Raw genomic sequence first — 11699 nt, 5'->3', positions numbered from 1 at the left:
TGGGACAAATTAAGTTATTTAACTCAGAGTTAACGAGACTAAAGCCTCAAACTGATTCAAGGTGCTGCGTGTGAGATAGATAGATAGACGTGAAATGCAGAGATGATCCCACCTGTGCTGTCTGTTCAGGGGGTCGGGGCTCCTGAGGGTCCCCGGGCTGGACCCCCAGAGCAGTGAGGGCTTCGGTCACCAGGGGAGGTGGAGGGGCCCGTGAGGTAGAGGGCAGGCGGCGAGGAGGGCCGGGGCTGCCGCCACGCCTACTCGAAACCCTTGAGGCGCTTGCCGACGCTGAGAAGTAGGCGCCGCAGAGCACCTACTGGGTGACCCCGAACAGCAGGGCTATGACCAGGGCCCTCCTGGCCCCACAGTTTCCTGGGGGGAGAGGAGCCCCCAGAGCTGACCCGACGGGCAGGGCTCCAGGCCTCCCTCCCCGCCCTACCCCAGCCAGCGGGTGGGCGGACACCAGTGCTGAGGGAGCCGCGGTCTCCAAAGGGACACAGCCCTCACCTGGCACAGTCGGTGAGGCCGCTGTAGCTGTCCTCACCCCGGCCTTTCTTGAGGGTTTGGATTCAAGTTTTCAAAACAAAATTGAGGACTTCCCTGGTGGCGCAGTGGTTAAGAATCCGCCTGCCAATGCCGGGGACACGGGTTCGAGCCCTGGGCCGGGAGGATCCCACATGCCGCGGAGTGACTAGGCCCGTGAGCCACAACTACCGAGTCTGTGCGTCTGGAGCCCATGCTCCGCAACAAGAGAAGCCACCACAATGAGAAGCCCATGCACTGCAATGAAGACCCAATGCAGCTGAAAATAAATAAATAAATTTATGTATTAAAAAACTAAATTGAGCAAAAGTTACAATGAGTGAACATCTTGCTTTTGGCGTCCTTCCCTCGACACAAAGTGCCGGGTTCCCTGTGCGAGCTGGCAGACTCGGCTGAACCCTGAGGCCCGTTCTGCCCTTGTGGGCTCTGTAACAGGGACCTTACCGTCGCTGAGCCTCCTTTACAAAATGAAGGGCTCGAGCCCCAGGGGACACACTGCACGAGGGCCCGGCTCGTGGGGCAGAGGCAGGGAAGCTGAGACAGGGAAGCCTCTTCTCCCGCCATTAGCCTCAAATTGTGGAAGGCCAGCAGTCACTGATAGCTGGTGCCCAAACCCTCCTGGGGACAGGAAGCCCCGAGAAGGTGGGGTGTTTGTCAGAGATGAGAGTTTCTGCAGGGGCCGCGGGTCGTGACCCTACGTGGTTTTCACGTTGGGGCTGTTTCATCTCTTGCATCCTGAAAGCGCAGAATGTTCGTCCTGCAGACGAGTCCACACACGCCTCCTCTGGAGAGCAAGTCAGGCTGCTCCACCTGCAATGTACTCAGCTTCCAGCGGCGTCACCGGGCCTGCGACACAGCCGGACGTGAAGGAGTGAGCGAAGGAGGCCTTCCCCGTGGGCTCCCTGACCCCCAGGAGGTTCAGTTTGGCGAACAGGGGGAAGTAGATGACGGAGAAGGGGATGTCCCCGCGGAGGAGGGGGACGCGCTGAGCTCCCAGCCGCTCAGGCCTCGTAGCGGGGTGGGTAGGAGCCCGGTCACCATCGCCCCCCGGTGACAGTGGCATTGACATGTGGGTGGAGACGGCAGAGAGAAAAGGACTTGCTTCCCCACCCGCCTGCCGGCACCCTAGGAGCCAGACACGGACTCAGTGGGACTGGCCTGTGAAGGGGCGGCGGGCTGGGCCGGGCACTGTGATGGGAGAACACTGGCTCCCGGCCTGGGTGCTCCTGACCAGCCAAGGAATTGGGTTCTCCCCGCTTGCTGACTGAGGAACGATCTGCAGGCCTTTGCAGGCAGGCCTTCCTGGGCCCCAGAGCACCTGACAGTCGTGTGCGCCTGGTCCCCCCAGAAGGGCCTAGACTAGTCTCCCAGGCCCGACCCTGCAGCCCTGCCTGGTTCTGCCGTCCTGGGTTTGAATATCCTAGAAGAGCACAGAGGCCCCTTAGGGAGCCGTCCCTCTCGCCTTGGGTTCCTCTCCCTGTTCCTTGGGGCCCTTCTGTGTCCAGCTTGGGGAGAGGCCTCACCTGAGAAGGGCGGCTCCCAGCCCCCGGTAGAGCCCCACCAGGCCCTGGGTGCGGAGCAGCTCCCTGGCGATGAGGGCTGCGGCCGGGCGCCTGCCGGGGTAAAGGGGGCCCCGCAGGGCAGGGCTGGCGGCAGAACCCTGGCGACAGGCTACGGGGAGGGAAGGCAGCCCCTTGGGCCCCGCCCTTCCTAGAGCTAAGGGTTGTCCTAACTTGAGGACATCAGTTCTTGGCTCCAGGGAGCTCTCTCTCGGGTCTATGTTATCTAATAGGATGTCCCTGCTGCTTAGGCTGCTTCCCAAGGGCACGGCCACTGCCTGCCCAGCTTTCTTTATAGGAAACTGTGGTAGGACCCCCTCCTCCGTCAATTCCTTATCCTCCTGTTAAAACTGTGGTTTTGATCTTTCTTCCATTCCTCAACCATCTCTAAACTTATCTGCATAGTTTCACGCGACTTGTACTTTGGGACACAGGAATCCCCGTGTATCTTCTGCGTAATTTGTAAACCAGCAAATTATCTTTGTTCAAAAACTGCCCTTCAGACTTAAGGGGTGCCTCCTTTCTCTAGAATTCCAAGACTAGGGGAACATGTCCCATTTTATGGAATTAGATTCTTTAGATGTCAACCCTTTTTAGTGGAGTAATTCAGAGCACATGATCTGATGAGTTAAGCATCTAATAAACAGAACCGAGTTTTTCCCCTGAAAATTGGTTATTGATGCAAGCGTTTTGAATGTGGCTGTGTCTCATTAATGACCACAGCATTCGATGCACTGAAGTTGTGAGAATATTAATTTTTTAAATTCTCAGTGTTTGAGACACTTGGCCTAGATTTTAAGCCCTAAAAGGAAGCTTTTTCTTGCCTCAATTTTGATTGGTATCCAGCAGAGCAACAATGCATACTAAGAAGGTACTTGCTGCCCCCTTTTTTTTTTTTTTTTTTAATTTTATTTATTTATTTATTTATTTATTTATTTTTGGCTGTGTTGGGTCTTCGGTTCGTGCGAGGGCTTTCTCTAGTTGCGGCAAGTGGGGGCCACTCTTCATCGCGGTGCGCGGGCCTTTCACTATCGCGGCCCCTCCCGTTGCGGGGCACAGGCTCCAGACGCGCAGGCTCAGCAGCTGTGGCTCACGGGCCCAGCTGCTCCGTGGCATGTGGGATCTTCCCAGACCAGGGCTCGAACCCGTGTCTCCTGCATTAGCAGGCAGATTCTCAACCACTGCGCCACCAGGGAAGCCCCTTGCTGCCCCTTTTACCATATTTCATAGGGTAGAAATCTAGGCACAGGTCTCAAACGAGTAGCTTTAAGGTGGTCAATCAGTGAACATGATTTTCCCCATTGTCTGCCTTAGATGTACATAATTTACCCATCCATCCATATCCTGAATTTTACTTCTTTTTGAGTGTTGGAGGAATACTAAGACTTCTCGTCCAGGTTGAAAAACGAAACGTGACAGAACCTTACCCTTTGCAGATCAGAACACAGCGGGGGCTTCCAGTGTCCGGACTTCACTCTTTCTGCAGTTCTGTTTGCTTCAGGCTGGTCTGATCCAGCCTGGAAATCTGGCTAAATTCCAGCTCAGCATGTGTGGCCAGCTGGTTGGAGGGGAGATGCACACCCAAGGCCTCACAGGTGCTGTGTCAGTCCCGTGGCACGAGGGCTGGGCCTCGCCCTGGGGAGACACCCTCTTTGCCCCCCGCTGGTCTCCTTCCATGGGACACACCCCTGTCCTTGATAGATGCTTTGATACCTGACCACTGTGTCTTTGAGAAGACCCGGATTTAGGAAAGGGCCAAACTTTTCCAGAGAAAAGCAAAAGAATAGGAATGGTCCTCTTCTCCCTTTCACTGCCTTCCCACGAAAGGCCAGCTTCCATAGCAACACTGAAGTGTGCGTGAGCAGGCCACTGACGTTTCTTAAAATCTTTAGGAAATCGGGCCTAAATGTTAAGGCAGCAGGACAGAGGTAATAGGGAAACATTCTCTCTCCCTCCTGAACTGAGTCTCATCCCTGCTGTTTGTCCTACAGCTGGAGGTGTTGAAATCCACAAAATAAAGACTTCTACTGACCTGGAGCGCTGACTGGGTCACAGTCTGGCGGATGAGTGCGAACGTGGGGAAATCTGTTCTGACAGCCCTTTATCGATCCTGCGCGAAGGTGGGAGAGGCCTCACCCAGGCGCCCAGCACGCTGCAGCGGAATCTTGAGCATTTCCAGGGGACAGGTGACCGCCGCCTGGCACAGCCCAGCTCCACACCCGGCGAGCATCTCCAGCTTCAGATTCCACCGCGCCCCGTGGGCCGGAGTCAGGCTCCTTCGGCCACAGGCCAGCCCTGCTGCCCCGCCCTGGCCCGTCTACCCTCCCTAGGTATCTAGTCCCCATGGGCTGGCTGCCACTCACCCAACTGGGTAAGTAGTCAAGCTCAGTCTCCTTAATGACAAGAGACTAAATTTGAAACAGGCTGCCAGGGAGGCTGAGACCAGGACCATGAAACAACCCATTGCAGGACTGCTTCCTTCCTGATCCCCCAAGAACTGTCACCGGGGCAACGGGAAGCACAGAGAGAACTACAAAGTGTCTGCAGTTGATCTGTTTCATCAGCATAAAAACAGACACAGAAAGATGGAACAGAATCCAGAGCCCAGAAATAAACCCCTGCATATATGGTCAACTAATGTTTGACAGGGAAGCCAGGAATACTCGATGGAGAAATGACAGCCTCTTCAAGGAATGGTGCTGGGAAAACTGGATATTCACATGTAAAAGAATGGAACTAGACCTTTATCTTATACCACTCACAAAACTAACTCAAAATGGATTAAGGACTTACATGTAAGACCTGAGATCATAAAACTCCCAACAGCGGGAGAAGTTCCTTGACACTGGTCACCTAAAGCACAAGCAAGAAAAGCAAAAATAAACAAACTAAAAAGCTTCTGCACAGCAACGGAAACCGTCAACAAAATGAAAAGGCAGCCTACTGAATAGGGGGGAAATAATTGCAAACATATACCTGATAAGGGGCTAATATCCAAAACATACAAAGAACTCATACAACTCAATAGCAAAAAAACACCCCAAATAATCCAATTTAAAAATGGACAAAGGACCTGAATGGACATTTTCTGAAGAAGATATTCAGATGGCCAACAGATACATGAAAAAATGCTCAGTGTAATTAATCATCAGGGAAATGCAAATCAAAACCTCTAAGCTGTATCACCTCACACCTATTAGACTGGCCATCACCAAAGACAACAAATAACAAAAATTGGTGAGGACATGGAGAAAAGGGAGCCCTCGTGCACTGCTGGTGGGAGTTTAAGTTGGGTATTTTCCCAAAGAAAACAAAAACAGTAATTCAAAAAGACTTATGCACCCCTGCGTTCATAGCAGCATTAGTTACAGTAGCCAAGACGTGGCAGCAACCAAAGTGTCCATGGATGGACGAATGAATAAAGAAGACGTGGTGTATATCTATTTATTTATTATATACAATGGAATACTACTCAGCCATTTAAAAAAAAGAAGGAATTCCTGTCATGTGTGACAACTTGGATGGACCTTGAGGGCATTACACTAAGTGAGATAAGTCACACAGAAAGAGACAAATACTATATGATCTCACTCATGCGTGGAATCTATAAAAATGCAAACTCATAGAAGAAGAGATCGGATTTGAGGTTCCCAGAGGCAGAAGATGGGGACTGAGTGAACTGGGTGAGACGGTGCAGAGCTGCAGTTACAGGTCAGTGCGTCCTGGGGACGTGATGCACGGTATGGTGGCTGTAGTTAATGACACTGCTGTGTATGTGAGGGTTTGCTAAGAGAGTAGATCCCAGGAGTTCTCATCACAAGAAACACATCTTTGTAAAAAACAAAAGAGGACTTCCCTGGTGGTCCAGTGGTTAAGACTCTGCGCTGCCAATGCAGGGGGCCTGGGTTTGATCCCTGCTCAGGGAACTAGAGCCCACATGCAAGCTACAACTAAGGAGCCGGCGTGCCGCAACTAAGACCTGGCGCAAATAAATAAATAAATAAATTTTAAAAATAAAAGAACTCTTAAAAAAAAAACATTTTTGTTAACTCTGTGAACGGATGGGTGTTAACATCATTTTGCAGTATATGGATGTCAGGTCGTCAGGCTGAACACCTTAAAGGTACCCAGCGCTGAACATCAGTTGCCCTCAATAAAACTGAAAAAAGAATTCGTCTGAGAAGCCACCGCAATGAGAAGCCCACGCACCGCGACGAAGAGTAGCCCGCGCACCGCAACAAAGAGCAGCCCCTGCTCGCCGCAACTAGAGAAAGCCCGCGTGCAGCAATGAAGACCCAACGCAGCCAAAAATAAATAAATAAATAAATAAATCTATTTAAAAAAAAAAATTTCGTCTGCCGGTTGATGACGGAGCATATAGATTCTATACGGCCTGTCTTTCCAGATTAGAAATCACTTTCCATCTGCCAAACCACACCAGCGCTCAGCCACCTATGCACATTTACACACTTGCTGACAGGTGAGCCAAGGCGTGGTCGCCACCCGCTCCCGCCACCTTCCAGAAAAGAGCGCGATGCACCCCTCCTCCAGGAGCTGCTGCCGGACGTCACTGGCCGCCAGCTTGACGGCCTTCTCTGGGGTGACTGCGGTCAGGTTCACCACAGCTCCTGGAAGGAAACCGCGAGGGTGGGGCGTCTGCAGGCATAGGGACTCCCTCCCCCAGCCAGTGAGCTTCCGGGATGAGTGGGGCCCCTGGGAGTCGGGGGGCTCCTCTGCCTATTTCACAGAAACGCCCTTTCTTTTCCGCCACCCCGCTGGGACTGCGTGTGCCCGACGGCTCCTTCGTGCACTTCCCACAAGTCACCTGTGTCTGGTTCGTGCCACCCGCCCTCCGACAAGTGACCAGTTCCACAAATTCAGCCTGATTGCGAGGACCTGCGGGGCAGGGCTGGCAGCCGTGTGGGTCCCAGGGCTTCGCCTTTACGTTCGGAGCCACTGGCGCGTCAGCCCCTCAATCCAGCCTCGTGTCCATCTCGCAAGGCTCGACAGTCACAGTGTGCGGCCCTGGCTGGGGACACTGCGGGGGCGGGGCCTGCAGGGGCTGGTGCCGGGGAGGAGCCCCTCCCTCTGCGGCTGTCCCGGCTGTGGGGCGGGGGGTGCAGAGAAGGTGGGGCTCACTGGCCTCCACCGCCACACACAGTGGTGCCAGGACGGGGCCCCTGCGCCTCACCACATGCAAATGTGTTCCCGCTCCCCTCGCAGAAGCAAGGTCAAGCCCCCCAAGTCTGTGCCACCCCGGGCCCTGAGGAGCCCGCCTCGGTTCTGCCAGGAAGCCCTCCCCCCGAGCTGTCTTCCCTGGCAGTCCGCTGCCGTGGAGGCGGAGGCCAGCAAGGTCAGGGTGAGCAGGCAGCCGCCCTGCCCTGCCCAGGCCTGCTGGCCCCGCACCCCGATGCACCCCCGGCCCCCCACATACGTTCCTTTGTAGCTTTCCTGTCCACTCTGGTTCTGTAGCCGAGCCTCGGCCAAGTCGATGGGGAACACACGGGTCACCCCCAGGAGCCCGGGCACGCCTCCACTGATGAGCGTTGCTGTGACACTAGGCCTGGCGTCGGGGGTGGGCACAGCGGGGGAGGCTGGCCGCACAGCCAGGATGGGATCAGGGGACGGAGGGCAGGACGGAGCGGGGAACAGGCAGGAGAGGCCGCTCCTCGGCCCCTGCCCCACAGGTGTTCAGAGGCCCCTCTCCTCGGCCTCCCCCAGCCCCACAGGGAGCCAGGAGGCCAGGTGGGGGCTTCTGGGAGGGAGGCCAGCTCCGCACCCAGGGGGTTCAGCTCCTTCAGGGCTGCCTCCGGGCTCTCTGGCTGGTCCCCACCCTGGAACCACGTGTAAAAGCTTTCAAACGCTTTTTCAAGCAGTTTTATTTCCAGCTTAAGGTCAGGACTGAGTGTGAATCCTGGCCGTGCCGTTTGCTTCAAGCAGTCACCTGCCTCTGATCCCTCACCCCCACTCCCCAGGTGAGGCTGGCCTCACTCCAAGGTTTGTGAGGATAAAGAGGTTATTATGCGTTTGGAAAATGAGAGCCACAACCAACAATAAGAACACATGCTTCTGATAAGGAAGAGAACCAGGGTTAGAACTTGAGATGATCTGATTGTGGCCAAAAGGAAAGAAAGTCACACTACATACATCGTGAAGTCCCTAGTCCTGGAGTTTGGGAGACTGAAAATGGAAAACAAGGCTCCTTGGAACCTAGCACAGGGTCCCTCTGTCTCAGGCAGAGGCAGAGCCTTGGAGGTAGATTACCTGAGAGCAGATAACAGGATGTTTTTCTCAGGAGTGGACCTTGATAAACAAGCCAGAAACTGTGGCAACAGACAGACTGTGACTTAAGTTTTGCAGCCTGAGAAGATGCAGGGCCAACAATTACCAGTTACATGGCATCCAGGGCGCCGGGGGACAGATGCTCTCCCTTGGGACCGGGAAAGAAGCCGTTCACCTCAAATCCTGGTCAGACATCGTCGGGAAGTTCCCAGGGCCGCGGCTCCAGTGCAGGGGGAGGTCGGTCACCTGGGAACCCACGCCAGCTGCCCACGTGCTCAGTCCGCTCTCTTCCTGGACCTCTTGGGCCTTGGGATCAAAAGGTCAGAAGAAAGGGGGTGAGGATGCTGGCGCTGGGAGGGGAGTCCCGGCGTCTGGAGGGCCCATCTTCGCTCCCGAGCAGCCGACACGGCTCAAGTGTCTCCAGGGATTTTGTTTTGGGGAAGAGAAGAGATCAGCATTTCTCTTGGTGTGTATTGACCCTTTCAGGAAAAATGGACTGAGCGCCAGGCACTGGCTGCCCCAGGTCTGGGCGAGAACGCTGGTTGTCAGGAGTCACACGTGAAGGAGGAGACAGGCGGTAACTGAAGCAAATCCTGGGGGACAGCCAGTGACCTGCCTCTGCCCAGAAAGATGCAGCAGGGAAGGCGGACCGAGACTCCGGGATGGGGAAAAGGCGACCTGAGGCCCCAGAGGGCGTGAGGGCGAGGGCTGCGGGTGTCCGGGAAGAGCATCCAGCGGGGCAGGTGCCGTCCCTGTGAGCAGGGACACCGAGTCACGGAGGTGACGGGGCCGAGGCCTGACCTCCTGAGGCCTCTTGCCTTTGGCTTTTCTTCTGAAAGAAGAGTCCACTGGAGAGTGCTGAGTCTCAAGGTGATGGGACCGCCGGCCGCTGAGTGGAGAGCAGATGGTGAAGGTCAGAGGTGAGAGCGGACAGAGAGGATCCAGGCCACAGGGGAAGGTGAGCGGGGGTACGCGGTCGGAGCCAGGACAGGGAGGCTGCAGGCACCGGGTCTGAGGGCTGGCAACATGGGAAACTGGGTCTGTGGGAGGAACAGGGCCGGAGGAGACTGGCGGGCGGGACGCTCAGATCCCTGCCCTCAGGATCCCGGCAGTACACGAGGTTATTAGCACTGGTTTGCGGTGCTCCCGCCCAAGAGCCTTAATCATCCCCGACATCAGCAAAGGGACTGAGCATCTGCCAACCGCAGACCCGGGCCTGGAGCTGGGGAGAGGAGGTGGCCGGTACCAGGACTGGAGCCTTAGGAGCCCGAAGGCCAGGAGATTAGTGTCCTGGCTGTTCTTCCAGACACTTGCTAAGCTGTGGAGAGGACCTGTTTAATTCCAACTGCAGGAAACAATGGGCCACACGGAAAACCCTTTCTGTCGGAATCCAGACAAATAATTGAGAATCTTGAAGCTGTATCCCCTGCTGTTTGTGGAACTAAGTCACTCATTTATAAATTGTGGTTCACTGGCCACTGGAACAGGGGTACCTAGGAGAAGCCGGAGAAACCAGGGCACCCCGATCCCAGGCCCAGTGGAGCCGCAGGCGCTCCTCCACCAGACGGCGGGCCCACGTCCCCAGCCACATGCCAGGCGCTATGGCCTGGCAGCTCCCTCGAGCCGTGAAGGCAAGGTTTGTCAGTGGTGAGTGGATTGTCAACAGTCAGCAGAAAGGGAACCGGCAGCCAGGGCTGTCCTGGAGTCACGTTCCACAGATGCTCAGCCCAGGGCGACGGAGGCCCAAGTGCCTGCCGCTCTGCCAGAGCTTGCTGGGTGCTTGCCGTGTGCAGGGGGGTACTCAGCTGAGAACAAAAGCAGGTCCCCCCCTCCCAGGCCCCGGGCAAGGGCGATTCTTCCAGAAAGCAGGCCCGAGGCACCGTGCGGCCCGACCCAGGGGCTCAGTGTGCACTACAGGGCCCGGGCCACCGGGGTGTGGGCGCCTCCCTCACGAGAACCTTTCACCCCTTTGACTTGCGAGGCCCCCCAGCCTCCTGGGACCTGTGTCGCTGGATCCCAGTGCCCCAGGACACCCCTCCCTCCGCACACCGCCTGTCTGAGCGGCCCGGCTCTCCTGTCAGCAGCCTCCCCGCCTTCTGGCCATTCCCTGCCACTCAACACCCAACCCCCCAGCCCCCGGTGGCCTCTCCCTCCCGTCCCCAAAGCCAAGCAGTCTCTGCCTTCACGCTTCCTCTGAAAAATAGGACCACGCAGGTGCTGGGCTGGGACTCGAACAGAAGCTGGGTCAGTGTTGAGAAACCTTTATGGCAACTTGAGTAATTTCATGTTTTAGAATCTATCAATAAAGATGTGCACTTTTATTTGTTTTTTTAATTCTATTTTTCTAGTAATCCATTTTTGCTGTATTTCACAAAATTACTGGTCCATAGTAGGCTGTGGGGAAACAGACCCTTCTTCATGGGTAGAAATGCTGCCCAGATGCCAGCTCCCAGCCTCACCCCCACACCCTGCCGCCCTTGAGCCCCGCACTCACTGTCCCCCTGATGGGACGGAGGTCCTTTGGGCCCCTGCTCCCCACATCGGCCCTTTCAGCCGCTCCAACCTTGGCCTCTGTGGGCCCACCTGACGCCCAGGTACAGGCCCAGCCCAGGGCTCCAGCCAGAGTCCGCGGCTGGCATCCCATCCAGATGCTCGGTCTTGGGGAGTGGCCTGAGCCCCATCCTGTGCCCCCCTCCCCTCGCCCTTGGCTCCCCAAGCATGCGAGGCCCTGGCCACCTACTGGAGGCCTCCAGGATTGGACCCCTGACGCTGCAGCCCCCAGGGCACTGCACTTCCGCGCGCATACGGTGCCCGTGCACCAAAGGAAACGAGGCCGTGCCGCAGCCTCCTGTTTGCCAGAAGCGGCTCCTTTCCTCCTCACTCTAAGCTCGACATGGACAGTCACCCGCCTTCAGCCAGAGCTTCTGCCTCTCTACTCCCTTGATGGAGGTCAGATCCCCGCCCGCTGCGGGACGACTGCTTTGCGAGAGCCCCGCTTGCCTACAGCAGCCCCTTCACCGCCAGCCATCTCCCCTCCTGTTTCTCCAACAGGCGGGCTTGAATGAAGCCCCCGAGGCTACTACTCGGGGTGGGGTGGGGGGGCGGCCCCACCTCCCCAGGGGCCTGGAGGTCAGGGAGGAGGACAAACAGCACCGGCCTGCAGGCCTATTTCGGTATTGTGCTGGCCTCTCCGCACGGATACCTTCTGTCCATTTACGGGCAGAGGGCGCTGCAGGCTGGTTTGCAAGGTCCCTGCAGTTTCAAGAACATTAAAGCTGAGCTGGGAACTCAGTGCTGCCCTAAGGATTCTTCCAG

General features: G+C 56.2%; 1 protein-coding gene across 1 annotated transcript; it reads right to left on the bottom strand.

The window, feature by feature from the left end:
- Nucleotides 1–257: 257 nt before the first annotated feature.
- On the bottom strand, nt 258–11065 carry SLC25A18 (solute carrier family 25 member 18). Its single transcript, XM_057557572.1, is given in 10 exon segments — nt 258–372; nt 508–585; nt 1371–1509; nt 2068–2443; nt 4219–4361; nt 6644–6773; nt 7533–7782; nt 8560–8690; nt 9186–9273; nt 10968–11065. Coding segments are annotated over 10 exon segments (1548 nt in total).
- Between the last annotated feature and the right edge of the window lie 634 nt (nt 11066–11699).

This window comes from Balaenoptera acutorostrata, chromosome 11 (genome assembly GCF_949987535.1).
Source record: "Balaenoptera acutorostrata chromosome 11, mBalAcu1.1, whole genome shotgun sequence".
Taxonomy (NCBI): domain Eukaryota; kingdom Metazoa; phylum Chordata; class Mammalia; order Artiodactyla; family Balaenopteridae; genus Balaenoptera; species Balaenoptera acutorostrata.
The sequence above is the reverse complement of the archived record's forward strand: the minus strand, read 5'-3'. Positions and strand labels throughout refer to the sequence as shown.